The sequence below is a fragment of the Linepithema humile genome, chromosome 1 (assembly GCF_040581485.1).
Source record: "Linepithema humile isolate Giens D197 chromosome 1, Lhum_UNIL_v1.0, whole genome shotgun sequence".
Taxonomy (NCBI): domain Eukaryota; kingdom Metazoa; phylum Arthropoda; class Insecta; order Hymenoptera; family Formicidae; genus Linepithema; species Linepithema humile.
Window position 1 is genome coordinate 23345061 of NC_090128.1, and position 24453 is coordinate 23369513.

Below are 24453 nucleotides of genomic sequence, written 5' to 3' on the forward strand. Positions count from 1 at the left end.
AATTACATTTCCGAATAATATATGCAAGATAAAACAAGATGATTGGAAGCTGCGATACCGTTACTACCTGTTCCTCGGAGCATCTTTCGTTTTTTCTGTTTCCCCCTCGTCGTCACGCTCTCGACGCTAAAAGAGAGAAACAACTACGGTCCGGAGGGTTACAAGCGACTGTGTCTCACGCTTTTTTCCCCTATTCGCCTATTCTCAAGTGCATCTTGCGCTTCAGAATTTCGTGAAATCTTAGAGTTGTTAATCCTCGCAATGAGGTTGCTGAAAATTCCACACTGAGATGGAAGTTTCACTCCGGTACCACTTTCATGTCTCTCTTACGAAAATTATAGGCTGCCCCTCTAATTACTCGATCGCTGAAATTCGTTCGGCAAACTTTCGATGTGATCAAAAGGAACGTTTTATTTCGACAACGAAGGTTGTAAAACTTTCTATGCACGAATGCACCGATACGCGTGAGCGAATCGTGACGGGCAGTGCGCTTCAAGTGACCGCTCTTACGGTAAGAAATTCAAAATTCTCTGTTACGTGGATATCTCGCTTGCATTTTTCATAGAATTCCGAATATAGCAGCATCGATCTATACGTTATATTTTAACGTTCGAAAGGCTCGAAATCTATTTTTAAGATATAATAGATGTTGTTTTCGCAACTTGTTGAATAATTTCTGCGTTATCTATCCACGTTATCTCTCCGATTACATACTACACATGCAATTAGAGTTGCACCAAACCGTTACGAACGCTTCTCTTCCTCGATACGTTTCATTGCTGTTACATAAATAATTAAGCAAAGACCGGCGATCTAGTTACGCGCAAGTCAAACGATTAAGAATGCCGGCCTATTAACCGCTAATCGCGTCAGACGTAATTACGCGGTGCATCCGCGAAGTGGCACGAATCTAAAGACGAGATCGTTGTCCTCTTTTTCCGGCCTTTCGCAATCTCGCAGTCCATATCGCAAGAGAGAAAATAAAAATTTTTAAATGTACAAAATCGAAAGGACAATCTTAACGAGCGTGTAATTAAGCGGTTAATCTAGTATTGCGAATTATTTGTCGCGATGCATCACGCACGATTTAAAAGGAGCGCACGCTTCCTCGCATATATGTAACGCGACTACACGCAGATGCGAGTAAAACGCGCAAAACGATCAACGTACAAAAACCGCGACCTATTAACCGGCAATCGGCAAGTTGTCGTCGTCTAGGTCGAAGTGGTACAATTCGGAATGGCCAACGCCACGCCGAGAGCGTTGTCCTCTTTCGCGCGAGGTGCCCGCTACCTGCAGGCAGTCGTAAAGTCACCTGCCGCATATCTACCTGCCGCGCCGCGACCGGCCGAGAGCAGCGCTCAAAGGCCGCAGGCGATCGTCATTCGTTCACTTCTTCCTCTCTCGCTCTGCCTCTTTCTCTCTCTCTCTCTCTCTTTACCGGCGTCACCATCGTGAAAAAACATTCGCTTTCACGAGAGTCCATATCGCGGGCTTCGCAAACCTCTCCTTCGTTTATCTGATGTGCATCGCATATGCGTACGATGCACGCGAGAGAGGATGCGCCTCGCACGCAAGGGACCCACCGGTGAAATCTGCGACTCCTGCCGGCTTCCGCGAGGAAGTTACACGCCGTAAAACGGACGAATCTGATGTTCGCACCTAGTTTGTTAAGCACAGATGAAAGATCTTGAAATTAAGAGATGTATCTTCTCACGTTCTTTGAGATATTGTTCACGCCATTATCGTTGCGAAGTTTTTGACACGCGAGGTAAATGCGGGTAAATGCTGTAAATGCCTCAATTTGGTCAGAGATAAGATAAATACGGGTAAATAATTTTTTAAATAATTTTTCAAATACTTTATAAAGTATTATAAAACTATTCGCTTCATCTGCCGATCCGATCCGTAATTAATTTTCTTCTGCAGTGCTTTTGTGAAATTTTAGACGCGCTTTATATATACAGTGCATCTGACAATGACTGTTGGAACCACTGGCGATCGGCGTCACACGTAGCGGAAAAAAGTAGAAAAACCAGTCTAGACCTTCGTGCTTGTAATTCGTTTGCGGCACGACGATAATTCGCCTTCTTAGGAACCTCTATTGACGTGTTATCAGACAAGATTCCTGGCACGCGGCCCCGTTGCACCGTTGTCCGCGCCGATTACCGGTATCTCTCGATACCCACATGTATTTCAAATCTCTAGTTACGATAATCACGTCGTACTGCACTGCGACCTGCAGTTCTGTCAAATGCTGCTTCTCGATGGAATCGCGATCGCTATGGTTGTTGCCGTTAAACGACCGAATTCGATACGCTCGCGACCACCGCCCGATCAAAGCGCCGATTTTCTATTATGCTGATTTCACGCGCTCGTGCGTGAACGCATGTTGCCGTGCATTGCGATTTTGCGGTCACAAGACCGTTCATTAGCGTATCCCTTATTTATAGAGCAGGTGGTTTTTTTTTGCTCGCTATCATGAGTTTCACCTTTTCTCTTTAAAAGTTAAATTTTAGTTCAAGTGTAACGATGTTATTTTATTGTTTTAATAAATACTGTATTATATATCTATTTTCTCAAGTATACAATATAAATATGATTCGGGAAACGTTTATACTTTTGAATGATATTTACATGCAGAAAGTCTTCGTAAGCGTAAGAGATTTCCAGCCGACGCGGCGTTAACGTGTTCACGCTCGGTGCATAGAAACTAAGGAAAAACACCGTCCTAGGCTATAATTTTATTGTCGACGCGAGAAACCAAAACGCAAGCGCTTGCAACGCGGCGCTCGTTCCAGCAACCCAGATCTCCGTACGATGGAAATATACCGTTAAAACGCGCCACAGGCTCACAGCCGTTATTCCTCATTCGACGAATCGTTGACTGGCAGGAATCTTCTCTGGTCCTCTCTTTCTGACTCGCGCAATCGGTACGCTCGCAGATTGCTTCGCCATAAAATCTCCGCGAGAAAGGATATCCGGAATTTTTAAAGATTCACAATATATCTACACTCACCCGAAAAAAAAGCGGTACACTGAAAATGTGGGAAAAATTCATCAAATTTCAACTGACGATAACTTCGTAAATAATAAAGATAGAAAGTTCTATAAAATATGGAAATGAAGCTAAAAATCTCTACTTTAAGAATCAATTTATTTCAATGTTGCAAAATAAATTTATTGAAAATGGCGGATGACAAAGCGCGAGCATGCAAAATTGAAAAATAATGGTTCGAGTTTGCGACGGTGCACGGTATAAACAAAAAATTGTAGCTTATTGGGATCAAAAGCGTACGAAAGTACAGAGTCTCCTCTTTAAAATGCTTTTTTATGCATCTCGATACGATGATTTTTCGCCGAGAGATTCGCATTTGAAGAAAAAGGCAGATTCTTACTTCAAATGCGAATCTCTCAGCGAAAAATCATCGTATCGAGATGCATAAAAAAGCATTTTAAAGAGGAAACTCTGTACTTTCGTACGCTTTTGATCCCAATAAGCTACAATTTTTTGTTTATACCGTGCACCGTCGCAAACTCGAACCATTATTTTTCAATTTCGCATGCTTTTGCTTTGTCATCCGCCATTTTGGAGAAAATTGTTGCACATTATTGCGTTATGAATTTTCGAACACTAGACATCCAAACTTTTAAAATGGTTTTTAAAAAATCCTGCTAGCTGTATTACGTGCCGAGATATTCAATTTTGAACCAGACCGAATTGCAAGAATAAGAATTCCGTGGTCATCAGCTCCGCGGTATTTTAAAACTCCAAACTCTTCTTACGGTTGTAAGTGTCAATTCTGCTTTTAGCGTTACCCAGGATCAACGGCGTGGACGTGGCAGAAATCTGATCCCGTGTGTGTGTGTGTGTGCGTGCACCACTGGGATAAGGACCTCATGGCTCGTCAGGTCCACGATATTTAACGACTCCAAACCCTCCCGGTGGTGCGTGTACAATTGCGTGTGCGCGCGCGTATATTAATAATGGGTATGACCTCCTCGTGCGCGTATTACCTCATTCATGCGACGAGGTATACTCCTTATTAATGTTCTAATTTCAGACTGCGTAATGTCATTCCACTCTATTTCAAGAACTCTTCGAAGTTCTGGCAATGACTGAGGAGCAGGTATATGATTTCGTACTTTTCTGTTAATATTGTCCCATAGATGTTCAATGGGATTTAAATCTGGACTCATTGCTGGCCATTCGAGTCGATTTATGCCAACTTCATCGTAGAAATCAAGCACTTTTCTCGCAATGTGCGGTCGAGCATAAACAAAAAGTCAGGGCGGAGAAATCACAAAAGATCTGCAGACATCTCCTTCGGATGCAAAACAATTGATTGAAAAATAATGGTTCGAGTTTGCGACGGTGCACGGTATAAACAAAAAATTGTAGCTTATTGGGATCAAAAGCGTACGAAAGTACAGAGTTTCCTCTTTAAAATGCTTTTTTATGCATCTCGATACGATGATTTTTCGCTGAGAGATTCGCATTTGAAGTAAGAATCTGCCTTTTTCTTCAAATGCGAATCTCTCGGCGAAAAATCATCGTATCGAGATGCATAAAAAAGCATTTTAAAGAGGAGACTCTGTACTTTCGTACGCTTTTGATCCCAATAAGCTACAATTTTTTGTTTATACCGTGCACCGTCGCAAACTCGAACCATTATTTTTCAATTTTGCATGCTCGCGCTTTGTCATCCGCCATTTTCAATAAATTTATTTTGCAATATTGAAATAAATTGATTCTTAAAGTAGAGATTTTTAGCTTCATTTCCATATTTTATAGAACTTTCTATCTTTATTATTTACGAAGTTATCGTCAGTTGAAATTTGATGAATTTTTCCCACATTTTCAGTGTACCGCTTTTTTTTCGGGTGAGTGTATTAAGATAAGTTTCAAAGCATTCTACCGGCAAACTTTTTTACCGCACACTTTAGCATGTTATTAATAGAAATATCGGATAAAATTCTCAATATCTTACGTTAAAATAAATGCTTCAATATACAAAAATACTGAGAAAACCGGTTATGTCAAATTGAACCAACTATGGTTTTTTCCTCTTTTAAAATCTGGTTCTACTTTTATAGTATACGCATGCACCGTGCTATACCAGTAAACTTCCGGCATGCCGCGTTCCCGCCCGCATATTTGCGGCGCTTGCACGATTCTACAAGCGAAAGTACTTTTAGCGCGGCGGATTATCGGCGGTACGCCGACGGTGGGAAAGAGGATGGCATTCAATGACTCCCAGCGACCGACAGATTCACTCGTTCCCTACTTCTCTGTTACCCGAGTTTTGCGGTTTTGCGGAGCAAGACGCGACCGCATGTCCGACGAGATTACCCGCGAGGTATACCAGTGAGAAACGGATTGACGTAACTGGAGTAGATTTCGTCCTCCTTGTGTGTTAATTCTCTGGTCGCACGTGACTCCGATGTCACGTCATCGCAAGCGCGAGAGAGTATTGTCGGTTCATTTAGCAACTCATTGCAACTTTCACTCAGACATTTGGTCGCGCAAAATTAGCAGCAAAATATGCAAATAATGCATTGATAAAAAAATCGACGCATCCCAGTAAAAGAATTCTAAGTATGTGAAAGTGGCTTTACAAAATATTACTCTATGCATTAAAAACATAGATTTCCTTAAATAAATGGCTCGTGTGCTGCAATATCATCATCATATCTTTATCTCTTCATCAGCTTAGCATATGTAAAAGTTCACTGGGTGAAAAGACTTGCTCTGGGATGCGTTGATTTTTTTATTAATGCATTTTTCTAGAATGTATTTCATTCGACTATTGTATCGAGTCGAACTGCCGAGTCCACACGTTATATTCACGATGAAAATACATGGAATAAGCGTTAGTCGTTATCATTCGCACACGTTTCCCGCAGAGCGATGATTCGTGTGGTATGTCGGAGGCATTTATGGCGCGATTACTGCTCGCACGATATATCGCGCTTAAATACGTATTGACGTAACTAGAGTAACCTTCTTTCCTTTCCTATTAGCTCTCTCTTTATGATTGAACAGCCACGGAAACGACTGTCTGCATTTTATTAGATAATTATTTGCAAATCGATGCACGTCAGATTTTAAGTACAAAGTAGGATATAAGTGTAAACTATTGCAATACATTTTTATTTTATCTATAAATTATTGGTAATGCAAATATATAAATAAATAATATAAAGTATAAATTTATATTTTTACTTTAGTATTGTGTATATTTTTTTTATTTATAGCATTGATGCGTTTTTAAATTATGATTTAATATCGCATGTCTTTAAAAAGTTTTTTACAATTTAAATGCGGGTTAATTAGTTCAACGAGCGAAGCAAATCGTTTTCACTTAATTTATAATATTTTTAAATAAATTAACGCAAGTGCGGGTAAATCGAATCAATTTAAAAAAAATGTTTAAAAATAATTCGCTTCGCTGACCGATCCTGTTCGCCCGCATTTACCAGTTAAGATTTTAGAAATATTTAATAGACGATGAATGAGGATTTTCTACAGAGATAAGAAATTATATATTAAACTAAGGAGATAGATTTCCGTACGCACAGTTCAAATGATTGCGGGACTTGGGATTTATTAGTCGCATCGAGGGAATCATCAGCGCAGTAAAGTCCAGACTGAGAAAGATCGCTGCATGATGAAGTAGGAAAGTATAATATACGCGATAGGGGAGAGAAGGCATACCGCGAGAGCTCGATTCGCCGCCGGCACTTTTCTCCTGGCTAATCGTTATGGAAAGTCCGTGGATAATATAGGACATTGTGCGGAATCTCGCGTAGAATCGAAGCTGTGCCGTCCGTCGTCGACGTTGCTGAAGCGCGGAGAATTATACGGGGAGCTGGCATATGAAACACGAGAGCTTATCACTTGAATAAAAATACATGCTCGAAATGTCGTGCTGCTACATCGAGATTCGCATGTAGCAAAAAACATACACGCAGAGACATTAAGTTAAAGATGTTCTCGCGGAGTGTCTGCACGACACTCGGCCGGTACAGAAATGTTTTGCTTGACTAGAAGAAGACGGACGATCGCACCAACGAGGACTATTGCTCTCGAAATGTCGCTGAACCCGCAAACAATTTCTTCGGTCACCAACAATCTCGAGTTATTGAAAGTCGCTGATAATATGGGACACCGGTAGAATCTCGTAGGATTCGGTTCGGCACGTCGACGACATTGCTGAAAAAAGGAGTGGTAGAGCCGGAGCGAGAGGATGGAAGAACGGTCGCTGCGCCAGTGTAAAGGAGATTGGCGACCTAACGGGGAGAAAGAGTGGGAGCGAGAGCGAAAGAAGGGAACGTGAAAGAGCGAACGAGACGGACGAAGATGGACGAGAAGGAGCACGGACGATGCGAGGTGCATGGTGCGAGCGAGAGAAAAAGAGGGACACGGACGCGAGACGGTGTTCGTAATCAAAGGGGCAATCCGCGGCGCGGCCGCGGCGTGGAAGAAAGTCAGCCTACCGAGTGGCTCATCAGTCCGGCACGGTGCGGTGTCCCGAATGCACGTTGAACCATCGATTTTCCGCCTGTCGTTGCCACGTGATTCCGCTCCGATCGCCACGCAAGCTACGCGAACGCGTTCGTTCACCGATATCGAGTGGAACCCGCCAGCCGACTCCGGAACACGTCGATGCATCTCTCGACCGACAGGTGTACGCGCGGCGTAGTGAGGCAGCGGTCCATCGCGTCAATTGAGCATCTATATTTAGATGAAATCACGTGTATATAGTACGAGTATTTGAAAAAATTTCATCGGAGAGTACGCGTGTAGATTGTTAAATAAGAAAGGAGTGCGCGGAGGGATTAGAAAATTGTGAATCCAAGATTGATCGGTATCTGTGCTACAATACGAATCGTGGCAACGACCGAGGGATTTAACAATACTCACGAATGGCAGATGAATGGTATGTACCGGATAATCATGTAGAAAATCGCGAAGAAATATGAGAAGAGATCACAACAATCTCAAGAATATTGCTCCTTACTTATCCATGTTCTATGTTTTTCTGTGGTTTTCTGCTCGCAGCAGACCGATGCACTTTGAAAAAAGTGCGAAGCACTGCGAAAATGGATATAGGCAAAGTATAAAACGATAACTGTACAGAGAATTCAGAGAGACATTCTCAAAGAGAAAAATTATTTAAACGACAAGCACATTCTTTCGTGTCACATTATTAAATGTGAATTAAAGAACAAAAATGTATAAAATATTATTTCTTTTTGATAGATAAATACGACACTCGCCACTCAGTGTCAAAAGACAATTCGCTTAATCCATTTAGCAACGCACACTGTATAGATTTTTTATATGGCTTCGGTGTGTCATAAAAATATCAAACTGTGTGCCGCAGATATTTTTAGCAATATTATTTATAGTAATAAAATTTATAACAATAAAACTAGCGGTTAATAGAAAAACTGACTCAAAAACAATCAAAGAATCTCTAAAAGTAAAAGAAACAACAATAATTTTAGAGAGGCCTTTCTGCCAGTAAACAGAAAATCGATTCTAATTTCGCATTAACTGAGAAAATATTTCTCACAAAACCAGTTTCGAATATGTAGGTTCACAAAGAAGTTCTTCGGGATTTTCTACCTGCGAGGTATTCCCTTATGCATAAATAATTATTCTCAATCCTGTGAAAGTTCCAACGCGTGCATATCGCTTCAGGTAGGAAGCGTGCGTTGCAAAAGAAATTGTTATGCACTGAACGTGACCATTTGTCGATCAAACTGCAAAAAAATCAGTATTTTCAATTCCAAGACATTCTTTTCAATATTATGAGATTAATAAAGAATATAATTTATGAAAATAAATAATTAAATTAATAAATAATATATGAAACTAATATAATTTACGACATTATTATTGCCAATATTATTTTCACAAGATAGTGTGATCAAAATATTTGCCAAAACGCATCGAAAATCAATGCGAAATGTTTTTATGGATAAGCGCTTATTTCGCGTCGAGTGTGTTTTTTTCTCGCAATTTAACTGCCTATAAATTCGTAAACACATGCCTTCCCACACGTGTGCTACAGTAACATATAAATCGGTACTATTGTGTCCCTTTTTTCGTATGGAGGTCACCGCGCGGCAAAATTGAATTTCGTCGCACTTTTTTCCCGTTTTTTTCGAGAGCAGCTGAAACGCGCGGCGTGATTTAAATAATGAATGGAACACGTTGTCAAAATCCACGAAGCGTGTCGACGAGCACCAGTTGTTGCATAACTTGACGCACTGCGGCGTCGCGCTTATAGCTGGGAAAATGCGAAATTCCGAAGGCACACACAATTCTATTTAGCGTGAGCGATTTCGCGCGCAACAGTTGCGGAATAACATTAACGACCGTCCGGCAGACTCGAGTGGCTTCTTGCAAATCACTGCCATTAAGACATTCGGCTTCGTGCTTTTCTCATGTCTAATTACTTCGATTATGCGTTAGGACGAAACGGTCCGAGCGACGACGCTGCACGCGAGCAATTCAAACTTGTACAACATTAACCCCGTCTGTCGCGACGGGTCCTTCGTGCGGTCGACCCATTACATCGAAGATTTACCGGGTGGCCATAATGGTTACAGTTATATGCAAATCCTTTCCCACGCGAGCAAATGGAATGTATTAATTGGAAAAAAGGAAACGCAACTCATTCAGCCCGCATGCGTTTTAAATTTTTTTACGAAGCGTCGGCTGCAAACAGACGTCTTGTGGAACACATTGTTGAGTGTGGAGTCAAGTGGAGGATTAAATTGACGTCACTGCGAAGCCCGACCTCGTCGGATGGGTGTTCGGGAATCGCGTGGTTCAGCTTCGCGATATTTTTACGAGGTTTCGGTGCCCACGCTCACTTGGGAACCGACACAGCGTATATCGAGAATGTGGAGATCAGCCTGCGGCTACGAATTCCGTTACACGCACTTGTACGGCTCCACGGATCTCTCTACACGCTGCCCACGACGAAATTTTTATGCTCCATTCGCCTCGCGATTTTCGATGCCGATTTAACGAGCGTCCTCAAATCTGCCGGCGTAAAGTTAAAATATTGATAAATAATTTATCATTCTGTGCGCAATGTAACGAGAAAAGTATAAATATGCAGAAAAGTATAAATGATTGCTGTATATCTATTATGCACATTGTATGATATATCACGAAAGACGTACATGTACATGAAACATGTACATGAAACATGCGTGCTGCTGTTCTTTTTTACAATCGCAGGTGCAACATTAACGAGCAAATATATCAAACGTCTAAAAATAAACTGTTCCAGACTTCCGACAGGTAAACTAACTTTAGATCTGCACGTGACATAGAAAATTGCCGATGCACTCGATTAATTTCGATCATTAGCGTGTGAAATTCTTCGGAAATCTCGTGCAATTATTTAACAAGCGCCTTTAACTTCAGCACCTGTGAATTGAATTTTTTATCCAATGGGTTCCACATTTGCCTTGCTATATTTTAATTTCACATAACTTTTGTACAAAAGCCAAAAAGTGTAATGCGCGAAAGAAAATCTAAAACATATTTTGCGATAATAGGAAGAACCTTCGCAATCAGCTGATTGCTCGACAGTGACCCCGGGTCAATCTACTTTCTACTTCTCACATTCTGTCGAGATCAGAGGTGATACAGGCGACGGGAGACTGTACACGATTTGAGTGGAAGCGGACATACTTTCACGGCGACGGATGGTATACATATCGTTAAATTATCGGGATGTTGATGAGTGAAAACGGATGGAGGCGGCGCGCGTTGTTCACCTGCCCTCGGAAGAAAAATAAGAAGGAAGATTTATTAGCCTCAGAAAATCTCCCCGGCTTGAAAAAATATTTATGACACGGCTAGAGCCGTGTCGAGAAAAATTCGCGATGTGTGGGAAATTTATCTTTGTAATCTGCCGACACTTGTAATCATCTAACAGAGAGATGAAAGTAAGCGATAAAAAAGATATTTGAAAGTTCTTTATGATTTCCGAGAATTTGATCTTTGAATTCATCTAAACCCTTGCAATGATTAAATCGTTTGCAAGAAGCGAAAAATTTATAAGAAACAGAGTTGAATGACCGGATCTAATCCTGTAATGTGGATATCTACAGTTTATAATTTGTAATAATTTGATTTTATTTACACTTTTTAATTGAATTTATAATTTTTAATTTTTAAACCATCTGTGCCGTAGAGAAAGAGAGAGAGAGAGAGAGAGAGAGAGAGAGAGAGAGAGAGAGAGAGAGAGAGAGAGAGAGAGAGAGAGAGAGAGAGAGAGAGAGAGAGAGAGAGAGAGAGAGAGAGAGAGAGAGAGAGAGAGAGAGAGAGAGAGAGAGAGAGAGAGAGAGAGAGAGAGAGAGAGAGAGAGAGAGAGAGAGAGAGAGAGAGAGAGAGAGAGAGAGAGAGAGAGAGAGAGAGAGAGAGAGAGAGAGAGAGAGAGAGAGAGAGAGAGAGAGAGAGAGAGAGAGAGAGAGAGAGAGAGTGGTGGAATGACGGTCTGCTCGAGCGGGGGTCAACCGCGACGAAACAAATGTCAAGCATAACAGAATGCAAGTTACAGTTAGCGTTTTACCAGCTATACAAATGCGTCGCGTCAAAATGTAATTCATACCGGCGCATGTGCTGTTTGTTTATAATTCGCTCAGGTGCTATCTATATGTGTAATAGTGTGATCAGTAAGACGAACAGGTACGACAGTAACATGAAAGTTCCGCATTAAGTTGGTCACGCGACTACGCCGGCATGCAGTTAAGAACGTTTAATGATTGTCCGCAATCCTCGGCGCTATGTGACACAATTCGTCTGTCGGCGATTATCCGCTGATTGGTCCCGCGTCGCGGATAAATGTGTATGATTAGAAAAATAATCGTCTGCAGACGAGAAGAAATATGAGAAATTCTCTCACGCGAATGCGCTTCTGTCCTCGTCGTGAACTGGTGATTGCCGATATTGTGCCACCTTCTGCACGAACGTGCTTTAAATAATTCTTTGCGATTCAAATTAAACATATAGCGCTTGGAAAGCCCGATGGAAACTTGTCTCCCGTTTAATGTCACACGCCACAGAATTATTTACAATGATTTGACCTGTTTGCAGGGAGTGGCCGGCATTCCAGCGGAGCGTAAAGATCACCGCGCTTGTCATGAATTAAGACCGATTCAGAAAATGGACATCGCCAAGGGCACAACGGAGGAGTTCGTGACGGTGGTCAGCGTCGGCAGTCAGCCACCGCCTGAGAATTTTGTGACCGTTTTATCAATCGGTAACGGAAAAAAGGACGATGAGGAAACGTCGACGGGCAAGAGTGCGGCGAACGGGATGGACGGACATCTCGAAGAGGAAGTCGAAGTCTTCAGGTTGCCCGGAGAACGGCTAGGTTTCGGCCTCAAATTCGAAGGCGGAAACAAAACTTCCGAGCGGGTCAGAAGGCTGTTCGTGCAGAGCTGCGCGGAGCAGAGCCCCGCCAGCAGAGCGAAGTGTTCGTGGGGCACCCTGGGCGAAGGAGACGAGGTGAAAATAATTTTTCCATACGCTAAGAATCTCGCGTGCTTTCGATTTTTTATTTATTTTCTCGAGGAAAATCCTTAGATACACACGCGAACAAAAGCTGCTTTCTTAATCTTGTTTTCCTGGCGCAAACACGGAGCTAATAACATCTCTGCTTTCGCTCAAATATTACTTTGTGCCGTAATGCACATGATAAATTCAAGAAAGTAGCATTCATGAACATGTATGATTTCATTCAATCTTAACGGCACGTGAAATCCTTCGCGCGTCATACGTGTCGCTTTCAATTACGGAACCGACAGGTTTCTTTTGCGCCGGATAGAGATCACAATGGCTAGTCGGTAGATTCCTACTAGTGCATTTCAATGTCGATATAATGACTGACGTACAATTATTTGCACGCATCCAACCGCGACGCTTGTATCGGTGGCGTAATGTCTCAGCTTGAATGAACGAGGAAACGAGAGAAAGGAAGAAAAAGAGAAGTGGCGGAGATTTTCTCGAAGCGAAGAAGCCGGAGATTTTCCTCGCATGCCTGAATTTAGTACGCGCTCATTTTGCCGGGGAAAAATTAATTCTGTAAATTCGCCGGGGTGCGCGCCATTAAAATTAAAATCGCGAGTAAGCGCGTCTCTGTGTGTGTGTGTAGCGTGTTTCAATTTTGTGGAACAGCCGCGAGCTGATGCAAATGCACTCGATGCATGCAGATGCATTCTCCCACGGTGCACTTCGCCGTCTATGATTTTCAAGACCCACTTTCTGCGTAATAATTCCCAAGACAGGCATCCTCTCACCTCCGTCGCTTGTTTACATTGCAAATTATTGCGGGCAATAAGTCCGACGTGCGTCTTTCCGGCACTCTCGCAATTATGTTACATCTCTTGCAGGTACTCTCGATCGACGGTATACCGGTGACACACATGACCCGACTGGATTGCGTGAGGAGGTTGAAAGAATCGCAACTTGTCATCAGGCTGATGGTGAGATGTCGCGGCGCCCTCAGGCCGGAAGTCGTGAGCGCCGAAAGGAAGATCGAAAAAAGCAAGGTGCCTCCGGAACTACCCGCGGCGCCCCCACCCGTGCCACCGAGGAAGCTGAGGCACCCCCGTGGATCCGCGGACGGCGAGGCGAATCCTAGTCCCGTCAAGAAGTTGTGGAACAGTTCGAAATCGCAGAACGGATCGCAGAACGGCTCGCAGCACAGCTCGTCGGCTTCGCAGCAGGTCGGACTGCAGTGCGTGACCAAAGTAAGCTCGTACGAGAGCTGCGAATCCTCGCCGAGGAGCGTGAACGGAACGTATCAGGAAAGCCCGAAGGGATCGCCGAAGGACCGTTCGCCGGAGTTCGCGAAATTGAAGCAGGTTAATAGTGATTAAAAAAAAATTGCTTCGAAAAACTTGGAAAATGTATTTAGAATTAGAATTGATAATTAAGATATCCGACTGAAAGAGGATCTCTGTTTCTAGGAACCGCCTGAAGCAATGGTTTATCTGGACGCGCGATCGCAGTGCGGCTCCACGCATGGCAGCACGTCCGACGATACCGGCAGCTCCATGTCTACCGTGGTCGACAGATTCTCGACGTCGGATCGCGTGTCGACGATTTCCACGACGTCCACGGCATCGACTGCCGGTTCCGAGCAACAGTTGAACGAATTCCCGGGCGTTGATCGGGACGCTTTCGACCGGTCGTCCGATCGCGACGCGTTGCTGTCGCGAGCGATCTGCCCGCTCGAGCATCTCGAGCGAGACTTCTCTCATCCACCTGATTACTTGCTTCGTCGTCTCGCTAGTTCCGAGGCGGTGACGCACGTGGAATCGCGGGGTGAGGTCGAGCGAATTACGGCGGTTGTCGCGCCGAACACGGTGCTGATCGAGGAGACGATTACCCTTCAACCGCCGCTCAGCTTTCAGGACGCCCCGCTGAGTTACGGGCACGAAGCCAGGCCGGATCTCTTCTACACGGCTGATTTAGCGGCCGACTCAACGACGCATTTCAGACCAATTAAGGATGACGTAGAGCTCGTGGAGCGCGTCAACGGCAACCACGAGGAGTTCCGCGTTTCCAGCGCGGAGCGGTGCAACGGCGACAGATCGTCGCCGCCGCCGTTGCCGGCTCGAAATCATGTAAATAGGATCTGCGTGAATCAGACGCAGGCGAGCGAATCCGAAAACAGCACGCGTCCGCGAATCTCCGCGACGGTGCCCATCTCGCCCGAGAGAGAAGTGCCGGAAGCTCCCTTATTACCGCCGAAGCCGTTGCCGAGGAAGGACGTCAAAGCGCGACGAAAAAGGCCACCTCCGCCACCACCGCCGCCGATTATCACGCCGCGACGGGACGTTAAACCTTCGCTGTCAATCGAATCGAATTATGCCAAGAAAGAAAACGAGAATCTTTCGCAAGCTGAAAGTAATGAATACGTTTCGGCAGAATCGTGTGATTCGTCACCAAGCAAAAACAGTGCTCTCCACGAAAAGAGTCGAGAAATCGAAAACTCAGTTTGCTTCAATAACGACGAAGACAAAACTGTAAGCTCGGAAGAAGACGCGCAAACAAACAAAGTTTTCGAGATTATTGAGATCAGAGTGGCTAAAAGTTTGCAGTCCGATCAGAAAGAGGAGGCAAAGAACGAGCTGGATAGCGCGCCGGAAACGGCGAAGTACGAGCAGAAAGAAATTAAAGAAGAAGCAAATACTAAAAACAAACAAGAGCAATCGGCGAGTGATTCGAATAGAACGTTAGTGGAGCACCAAAATACGAATGTGGAATCGATTGAAAAACGCATTGACGAATTCAACAAGAAAGGAGAGCGACATATTGATTCGGAAAGTTCTCATCGAGATGGAACAGACAATATTTTCAAGGAAACATTTTCATCAAATACGAAGGAGACAACGTCAGTCGACAATTCCGCGCTGCGCGAGAGCGAGGACGACGAAACTTATCAATCGCTGGATGAAGTGAACGACGACATGAAGAATCCGGAGATAAATCGAATACTGGAAGATGAGGAAATTGTGGAAGATGAGGAGACAACCGACGAAAGCGACGACGGCGACTATTATTGGCAGAGCAATCTCGCCACCATCGGCGAAGAGGAAGAAACAACTTCCCTGGAATACATGAATGCGTAAGTTTATAATTATGTGCTCACTGCTTGATCTGTCATTACTTAACACAGCGCGCGATTGAGAGAACGTTTGGATGCTGAGAAATATCTTAAAGACTGCACACAGTCATCCTTAGAAGCGCAATTCGTATCCACTTTCGCTAATTTGCATTGCAATGCTCACATTCAATTTGCTTGTTCGGAATCTAATATGCAATTCAACGGTATAATTATCGCATACATTATATAAAATTAATCGGAACAGTTTCCGCTTACTCTAAATAAAACACAGCTGTGAAATAAAGCCGCTGGGAATTGTGCCGTGAAGTAAGATCGCTACAAGCGCTCGTTGACGCAGCGCCGTGCAACAAATAAACTTTAAATAGAAATTAATTCAAACTTTAAACCACATATAATGGAAGGCTTCATATGTTTAACAAACAATAAATAATGAAAATGGCGATAAGAGCCGTTGCAGGATGTTCGTGCTAAATTTTTAATTTTTCTTAAAGAAATTAGTAAATTAGTCTACAAGAGACAGTTAAATTGTACACCGATCTCAATTCGAGATACTTAAAGTGTACGAAAATTTTAAAGTACATTGTTCTCATATATCGAGAAACTTTAATGTACGTATAGGAATTATTGTAAAGAAAGGAAGAGAGAAAAAATATCAGGGCGCGAGTGGCTAAGCCGGGAATTGAACCCGGGTCTTTCGCTTGCCGGGCGAATGTTCTGACCATTAAACTACTCAGACCCCACGCTTCTAACATTTATCTCTCCTAGATTAGGAAATCAACAATGCTGTAGGACATAAACGCGTCATAATGCCCGCGTGATTTAAAACTTTAAACCACATATAATGGACACATATAATGGAAATTAATTCACTTTCTTCATGTATATGGATTACCTGCCGCGTGTGTGTGCGCGCGCGCGCGTGCGGCATATGAAGGAAATGTTAATTGAGTGTTCTAAGAATAGGAAAGAGGGCTGTCGATTACTGGAAATCGAACAGTCGTTCATTCGACTCGACCGTCCCACGAGGTGAACGCCTCCATGCAAATGCTCGACATTTGCTTATTGCTTTGAAAAGCAATCTCTCTTTTGCGTGACGCTGTAATCGCCTCTCAAACTGAAACCGAACCGCGATTGTCGTTTATCAAAGCCTTTAATAGGTTTGTCTGGCGTTGAAACGTAACAGTTTACACCATTAATTATTCGGAGTTCGAAATTTTTTTTTTATATCACAGGATAGTTGGCATTTTTTTTACATCACAGTCAAACGTTGCGCAAAATATAAAGATAAATGAGCGAAAACAATGAAGACTATAGCCGCACTTCAAAACAGATATTTGAAAAAAGATATTTCTCTGACCTGTTACAGCAACACAGATGTGGACGATTCCAGCAAACCGACGGTGGAGCCGGAAGAGTCGCCTTCTGCAATCAAGAAAGAAGTGTTTGTTAAGAACGGTAAGTCTGTTTAGCGCATTTAATTAAGCTTTAATTAACCCTCAAAATTACGATTTCGAGTCAATAAAACGCAATTTATCCAATTAACGCAAGAATGCGAGGTCAAACGCGGAACGATTAGAGATCCGCTCGTTAATAACAAAGGCAACAAATCAGACATTTGCGTTCATTAAGACTGACCACTGGAAAAAAAGTTAGCGCCGTCACCAATCGGAGCAACCTTGAGCCATTAATTAATCGACTTCCTCTTCGATAGCGTCATCATTTGTTTTCCACGATTGAAACGATCAATCAGAGACGCTGTGTGTCACTCGCTGAGTGCGAGAATCATTGTGGTGAGAGAGATTAGACAAAAAAATAACCGATTGCACAGCCGGCCGGAGGACACCCGGTATACATGCCCACGCCACCGTGGCACGTCGTCCCGTTGAGCTTTATAAAGGTTACGCATTAATCACCTTGCATTACGCGCCCATACAGTTCTCCGGTTTCGCGCGGGCGCGAGTGCATTCAAAACGGAGGCAGGTCGCGCGAATCGCGAGACAAAGGCGTGTTGCGGCGCGCCTGCCTCGCAGGGAGAAATTCTTATTCACCGACGTGCATTCCGGTGTTTTCGCGCGGATGACTGCACGTTCGCGTTTCCTTCCCGCGATCACGAAGCAACGCGCGGAGACTCGATCGAGACATCTTCCCGGCGCTTTTTGCCTGCTTCTTACGATTTATCTTTACCCAATCGCTACGTGTCTGCGAAAACCTCCCCACAATTTTCCGTGGAAGCACTTATCTTCCACGAGATATTTACATAATACGGGTACGCTCTACGCGCGAAAATCATTTAGAGAGACACGCTATCCCACGCTCGTCCCGTCTCTGGCCGCAAGCTGTCGGGGAAAAATCCTCATCTCGTCAATGTAGATCGATGATCGAACACGAAAACGGTAATACTGCCGATAGAAATACCGGAAATCCTCAACACCGTGCGAGCGATAGTAATAATTCGCATCGCACGCTCGGTGAAGTGTATTATCAAAAGCAATGATGCGATCTGCCAATCCCGGCCTTTCCCGCACACGTTCCGCGTGTCCTTTCTTTTCAGGATAACGGGTGCGTATGCAGCGGGAAGATCCGGAGGAACAAAGCGGTATCTCATAATGGAAGGAATTACGAGATTGCGCAATGAGAAATGATAAGCGTTCGTATAATAATTAAATTAACCGCAATTATTTTTTTTCAGAGAAGTATCGATCACGCGCGTCGCGCGCTCTAGCATTAGAGAAACGGCAACATTATAATTTTCTAATGACGCGTCTTCACTTCCCGCGCGATGTCGACATCGTCCTCATACCGCATCCCTCTCCTTTTTTTTCTCTCTCTTCGGCACCGAACGGCGCAATTCCTGAAGCGAATCGCGCGATAAGGAGTTGTATTGGTGGCTCTTGACCGGACGCTACTGTAGCCGGACGCTTTGTGCAAAGTGAGAAATAAGGAAATTCCGTCGACGCAATCTTTAATCGGCACTCCTCCGCTCGTACATAGATTTCCGACCGCCAGCTAGGTGGGTGTGAGAACAAAACCGTTAAGAATAATTCGAGAATCGGCTAGCACAGCGTGCCACGCCGATGCTCGCGCGGATTGCGCTAACGAACAGCCGAAGCTGCCGCTCGCGAGGTTCGTATTAAACGCGAGGTTTTACGGCCAGGCGCCTCGGATTGCCGAGCGTCGAGCGTTTTAACAGATCATTTTTCCAGCAAATCGACGAACATTCGTTCCTCAGCCGTTAAATATGAAGTTGTAAAAATTGCCAAGAAGCCTATTACCTCGGTATTTCTACCCACCGTTTCTGCATCGCGCAAATCTAATTGTAAGAACGCGAAAATACATTGCGTCATTTAGGTCATAAGTATCAACTCGAGCTTCTTTTATCTCACGGATCATCATTATGTGTGTATGTGTGCTCGAAGGTTTTAGAGATAATAACATTCAAAGTCATATATCTATTAGCAAATAAACTGAGATTTATTAGAAATAAATGTAAAGTCATAAATTCTTTCGATGAAATTAGCATCCAGCCTCGAATTTCTCGGATTATCTTCGCAAATGCAAAACGACGACGCTAATAATTTAATAGCGATGTGTTATTTGCACGGTAGATATATAATCGCATTCGGAATAGGCCGGATAAAATGAGAACACATCTATTCTATTATCGTCGCGCACAAAGACTCCCGAGTCCTCCGTTAATTATAACGTATCCTATATTGTTCCACGACATTTACGACCGATCCGGCGCCGCGAGGGTTGCACACACCCGTTATAAACGGTGGAAGCCCCGATCAGGGGACCCGGCAGAGCTTTACTAGTCACAACAATATGGCGATCTTGAGCCAACAGTGCTCAGCCTCTCCGTCGAAGCTCTTCCGGTGGCTGACCGCGCTCAAGGTCCTCCCATTCCCCCCTTAATCGCCTTCCTTTTCGAGATCTTTCACTTGGTTCACTTCCAATCGAAGAGACGGCGATCGCTGACACATACTTGCGTACTGATGTACGCTCCGATCGCAGAAGACGGCATTCCAGCGCGCCGGCAGGCCCACTGTGTGCATAGTATACTGACCCAAAGATAACAAACGTCACCCGAGATCGATCGACACCTATACAAATCCGACTGCTAGATCGACATCGACAGCTCTCACTCCGTCGTCGTTAGGTGGCAAGGTGGCAGTCCCGAGAGTCAAAATCCTATCTTGATGTACACCTTATTTCACATCGCCGTCCAGTGGATTTCTATCAACATCCTCTGAAGATGTTTGTCCATTTGAACGGCTCAAAAATTTCAACGGTTATTCAAACGATCATTAGTGAGATGATGATTCGAAGAGAGATACAATGACACGATTGTTTGAGATAGATCGATTTCGTGACTTCGCCTCGCCCCGGGCATCGAAAGATGAAAAATGACGTTCGTTAATGTAACACGCCACTGTGTGCGACCGCTCGTTTCCAATCCTCATCGCGGCATCGATCTACGGATCGTAAGATTCGCTTATCTACATTGCGCAATTATGCGGCCTGAAAATACTTGAAACGAAAAGCACATAATTTCATTCAAACCGTACATTAACGACCGGCTCTTAAGGGGATCGACCTTTCCCAGGCGATCTGACGTTCGTTTCAATTTGCGATTGCAAAGGGCGATGATTAGTCTTAACCTTCCGAGGGAAGCACTCGACGTCAGAGTAATTAGCGGACATTGATACCGAGCGTTTTTTATTAAATGTTAAATTGATACGCATAAATTCCAGAGGCAAACCCCGTTTTAACCGATCCGTCTTAAAAACAACCTTAAAATTATTCGCATCCGGCGTCAATTTCAATTTACGATCGTAACTGATCATAATCTCGAACTACATAGAAAATGATTCGCTATTCAGAATTCAACGGAACATTTGCGGATAAGCAAATGCTGAAAAACCTGCGACTAGATTATCGGCGCGGCATAACGGAATCTGAATGATATATGTATTGGGAAACCTTGGAATCCAAAGCAATGCACGGTTTTGTTAAAAATTGCACTTCTTTTTATCGATTTTATACAAATTTTTATAAAAATTTTTAATGTTTTTTAAAAATTGGCGAGTAAAAGTGTCGCGATCCTGAAATATTTTATTTTAATTGAAAAGTACACCGTGCAGAAAAACCAGGTCACGTTTTGTCACGTTCGTGCCGAAAGAATCGCATTCGATCCGACTCGCGAAGCACGCTTAATGCATTCGATCGAACGAGCTGCATTCCATCGCGCCAGCTCGAACGGTGCACGCGGTAAACCCGCCTAAAGATGACTCGCTCCGTTCAAGATCGACCGGTATCAACGAATTCAGCAAAATGCCTCTCTCGCGCCCGTTGAACGGGAAATTGCGATCGGCGCTGGAAATGGAAATCAGTCGTAAATTACGTTACGCATGTTTATCGGAAACGGATGGCCATTACATCCCCGATCGGGTCGCACGCTCTTAAATCGCGCACGAGCACTTGAGAAAATTGATATCGAGGCGATAGCTATTGTTATTCGTCCGGCGGGAGCCAGGTCGGCCGTGATTGAAAGGATCTACTGTGCGCCTACGTAGACATATCGAATACGAGATCGCAGATCCGAGAAACGACATTCCGTTGCGGCAACCCGGAAGCGCTTCGGCATGCACCGGCGTCAATATAATTAGCCACGATGCGTCATACTTAAGAGGCAGATCGATCTGCAAAGCTGACGAGCGACAGGATTACCTCCACGCTGTAACATCTTTTAATCGTTCGATCAAATGATATATAAATAAACGTGGGATTACATCTTCTTTCCGCAGGAATGTGCGACGCTCGTTCGTGTAGTTTACACGCCGTCTAACGCAAGCGGTATGAGCCGTGAAACGTTCCCATACTTTTTACATTGTGCAGCTATGAATCGGTTATTGCGACAACAATTTGCCGTGAAATTGTTAGGTGAAGGTACCTCGAATAGCGAATGATGAAGAAATTAACAGTTCGCCATTTCCACGTAACTCCAACTTTTCATTACTCTATTTTGCGCGTCCACTTTGACGAAACGTCCACTTTGAAAATATCCTTTCACAGTTACTCGAAGCTGCGGCCGACCCGCAGCCGCAACTTTACCAACTTATCGCTGACCCGACGGTAACTTGCGTTTGCAAGTTAAGGCGCTAAAACGCGAGTCCAGAGAAAACGAGCGCAGTGCCCATCAAGACTCGGTTCTTCGAAGCGTAGCGCGATTCTAAGGGGTAATCAGCGCAAATTTTTACCCCCACGAAGTTTCTTGCCCGTTATAATTTAATAATCGAACGAGCTTACCGTGAAGTTCAATTGTAATTATGCTGTCTCGTCCGGATGGATACAATTGTAGATACAATTGTAGTAGCGTTCCGCTGCGCTATCCTCAACAGGTTTTGAAGACAAATTCAAAAAGGGCGCCACCTGCCTGCACTCAGGCTGCGCACCGTTGTCTCGACGGTCATCATTAGTTCAAAGTCAACAAATCTGGAGACAATGGGATAGAACAAAAAGAAAAAAGAGGGGGAGGGATTCTCCATCCGGACGAGACAGCATAATTACAATCAAACTTCACGGTAAGCTCGTTCGATTATTAAATTATGCAAGGTCTCGTCCGGATGGATACAATTGTAGATATTCAAAGCACAGATTTGTTGTAGATTCCGTACGATGCAAAATAAAACATTGTTTATTTGGATTAAACCGACCATATATAAGTAAGAATAAATGCAAAGGTTGCGTACAAGTATAGATGTTTCACAAATAAAAAATGCATATGCCGTAAAATTTAAAAGACCTTAAGTACTACTCAAGACTGTGTCCTGAAACGAAGCGCCCTTAAGAAGCGGGCGATTATAAAAGCGAGCAAAGATGTCCGAGGAACTGCTCCAGCCAGCCGTACGCCTGATCTCGTCCACACTAACACCTCTACTAGCGGCGAGGGAAGTTGAAGCGTGACGAGTAGAGTGTGCGGAAAAGATACTAGTATCAATTCCGGCTGAGCCTAGCAACTCCTTAACCCAGCGAGCTAATGTCTGAGCTGTCACAGGCCTATGCGGGGTCCGAAGAGAAATGAAAAGAGCTGTACAGCTTTCACTGCGCAAGGCGGATGTGAATTGCAGATAAAACTTCAACAGAGAAAAAATACAGAGCTCTGGCCTGCTTCGGAAGGGTCTAAATGAGAGCAAAGGCTAAGATCTGCCGATTCCCGAGGTCTTTAAACGCGAAGGGATTTTGATGATTAAGGAGTCTGCGAAATGAATATTAGAGATCTGGATGGCTGCAAGCGTCTGCATCCTCTGCGCGGTAGTGAGAGCAAGAAGTGTAATGAACTTTTTAAATAAACATTCTAGAGAAAGGCTTTCGTGGGGGTATAGAGAGGCCAGATAGTTAAGAACTGGAGCTGGATCCCAGACGTAGTCGTAGCGAGGGCGTTGAGGTTTCAAGGCCGCAACTCCTCGAAAGAATCTCTTAACGAGAGGGTGAGAGCCTACCTCATTCGTCGAAATCAGCGATATAGCTGAACGGTATGAGTTTAGGGTGGCGTAGGAGCCTACCCCTAAAAGCTGGGATGATAAAAAATCCAAAAAGACCGGTACTGACGGAGTGAAACAGATGATGCCCTTTTCTTTGCAGAAATTCCACCAAAGCTTGATAGGCTTTGTATATTGGGCTATAGTAGCCTCGGAAAGAGAAGCAAGCATTGTAGCTATTGCCTGGGATGGGGTTCCTCTGTAGGCAAAGGCCTGCCGGATAGCTTCGCGGCAACCAGGGTAATCCTGTCCCAGGCTGGGTGAAATTGCCTGAAAAGAGATGACAACATATTAATGTTGGGTTTGAAGCAGATAGGACGACTGACCCTAATGCGATTAAATAAGGGGAACCATGGTTGGGCTGGCCACCACGGCACGACAACCACCCCCTCAGCTTCGTCGGAGATAATTTTGCGTAGAACCTTTAAAATCAAGATAAAAGGGGGAAATGCATAGAAATAAAAATCACCCCAGTGTAACGAAAAGGCGTCAACTGCCTCTGCGAGAGGATCTGGAAGCCAAGAGACAAATCTAGAGCATTTGTTATTGATAGATGATGCAAATAAGTCGATATCGAACTGCCCGAAACGACGATTGATTATAGTAAAAAATCGATTTTCTAAAGTCCATTCAGTCCCCTCGGAGATTACCCTAGACTCGGCATCTGCCTCGCAATTTTGGGCTGAAGGAATGTAGGCAGCATAGATGAAGATATTTCGGTCTGCACACCAAGTCCAAATTTCCCTAGTTAAACTGGATAAAAGTGGAAATCTTATGGAGCCCATGCGATTGATGTAAGACAAAGCTGTAGAGTTATCTACTCTGAGAAGAATGCTGGAGTTTGAAAGCTGCGCCGCAAAACACCGAAGAGCGTGGAAAACGGCTAGAAGTTCTAGATAATTAATATGGAACTGCTTCTCTTCTGGTGACCAAAATCCATGCGAACGTCCCCTGCTACATACAGCACCCCATCCTGTGAGGGAGGCGTCAGAGAAGATCTCAAGGGTGAAGAGACCTGATCTGATGGGATTCTCTTGAGATTTGTCCGCAAAAATGTTCTTCCACCAGTGGAGATCCTCCCTGATCGATGAAGGAAGAGACATTTGGGCCTCGAAATCGCCTCCTGCGGACGTAAGGGCCAAAAATTTCACCCTTTCTAAAATCTTTGTGTGTAGCATGCCGTACTGAACGGCTGGGCAAACTGAAATCAAAGAGCCTATAAAACTGGCTAGATAGCGAAT

The 24453-nt window shown here is 44.0% G+C and overlaps 2 protein-coding genes and 1 non-coding gene across 4 annotated transcripts in view; 1 reads left to right on the plus strand and 2 right to left on the minus strand.

Moving 5' to 3' along the window:
• The window catches only part of LOC105675855 (CREB-regulated transcription coactivator), an 89838-nt gene extending 66976 nt beyond the window's left edge, over positions 1–22862 (minus strand). Inside the window, exons 1-2 of the mRNA XM_067353336.1 lie at positions 21981–22862; positions 17029–17093 (exon numbers count right to left, since the gene is read on the minus strand). The gene's annotated coding sequence lies outside the window, so the exon portion shown is untranslated. The remainder of the gene's footprint in view (positions 1–17028; positions 17094–21980) is intronic.
• Positions 7161–24453, plus strand: part of bbg (big bang) — a 46051-nt gene continuing 28758 nt past the window's right edge. Inside the window, exons 1-5 of one of the 2 annotated variants that reach the window (XM_067353132.1) lie at positions 7161–7943; positions 12131–12544; positions 13429–13902; positions 14008–15671; positions 17038–17126. In XM_067353132.1, the coding sequence (XP_067209233.1) occupies positions 7941–7943; positions 12131–12544; positions 13429–13902; positions 14008–15671; positions 17038–17126 (2644 nt within the window). In that variant the 5' untranslated portion in view covers positions 7161–7940. The remainder of the gene's footprint in view (positions 7944–12130; positions 12545–13428; positions 13903–14007; positions 15672–17037; positions 17127–24453) is intronic. The other variant, XM_067353136.1, reaches the window with a different exon arrangement.
• TRNAA-GGC (transfer RNA alanine (anticodon GGC)) lies at positions 16336–16408 on the minus strand. The gene has a single exon. It is a non-coding gene; the product is annotated as a tRNA-Ala (tRNA).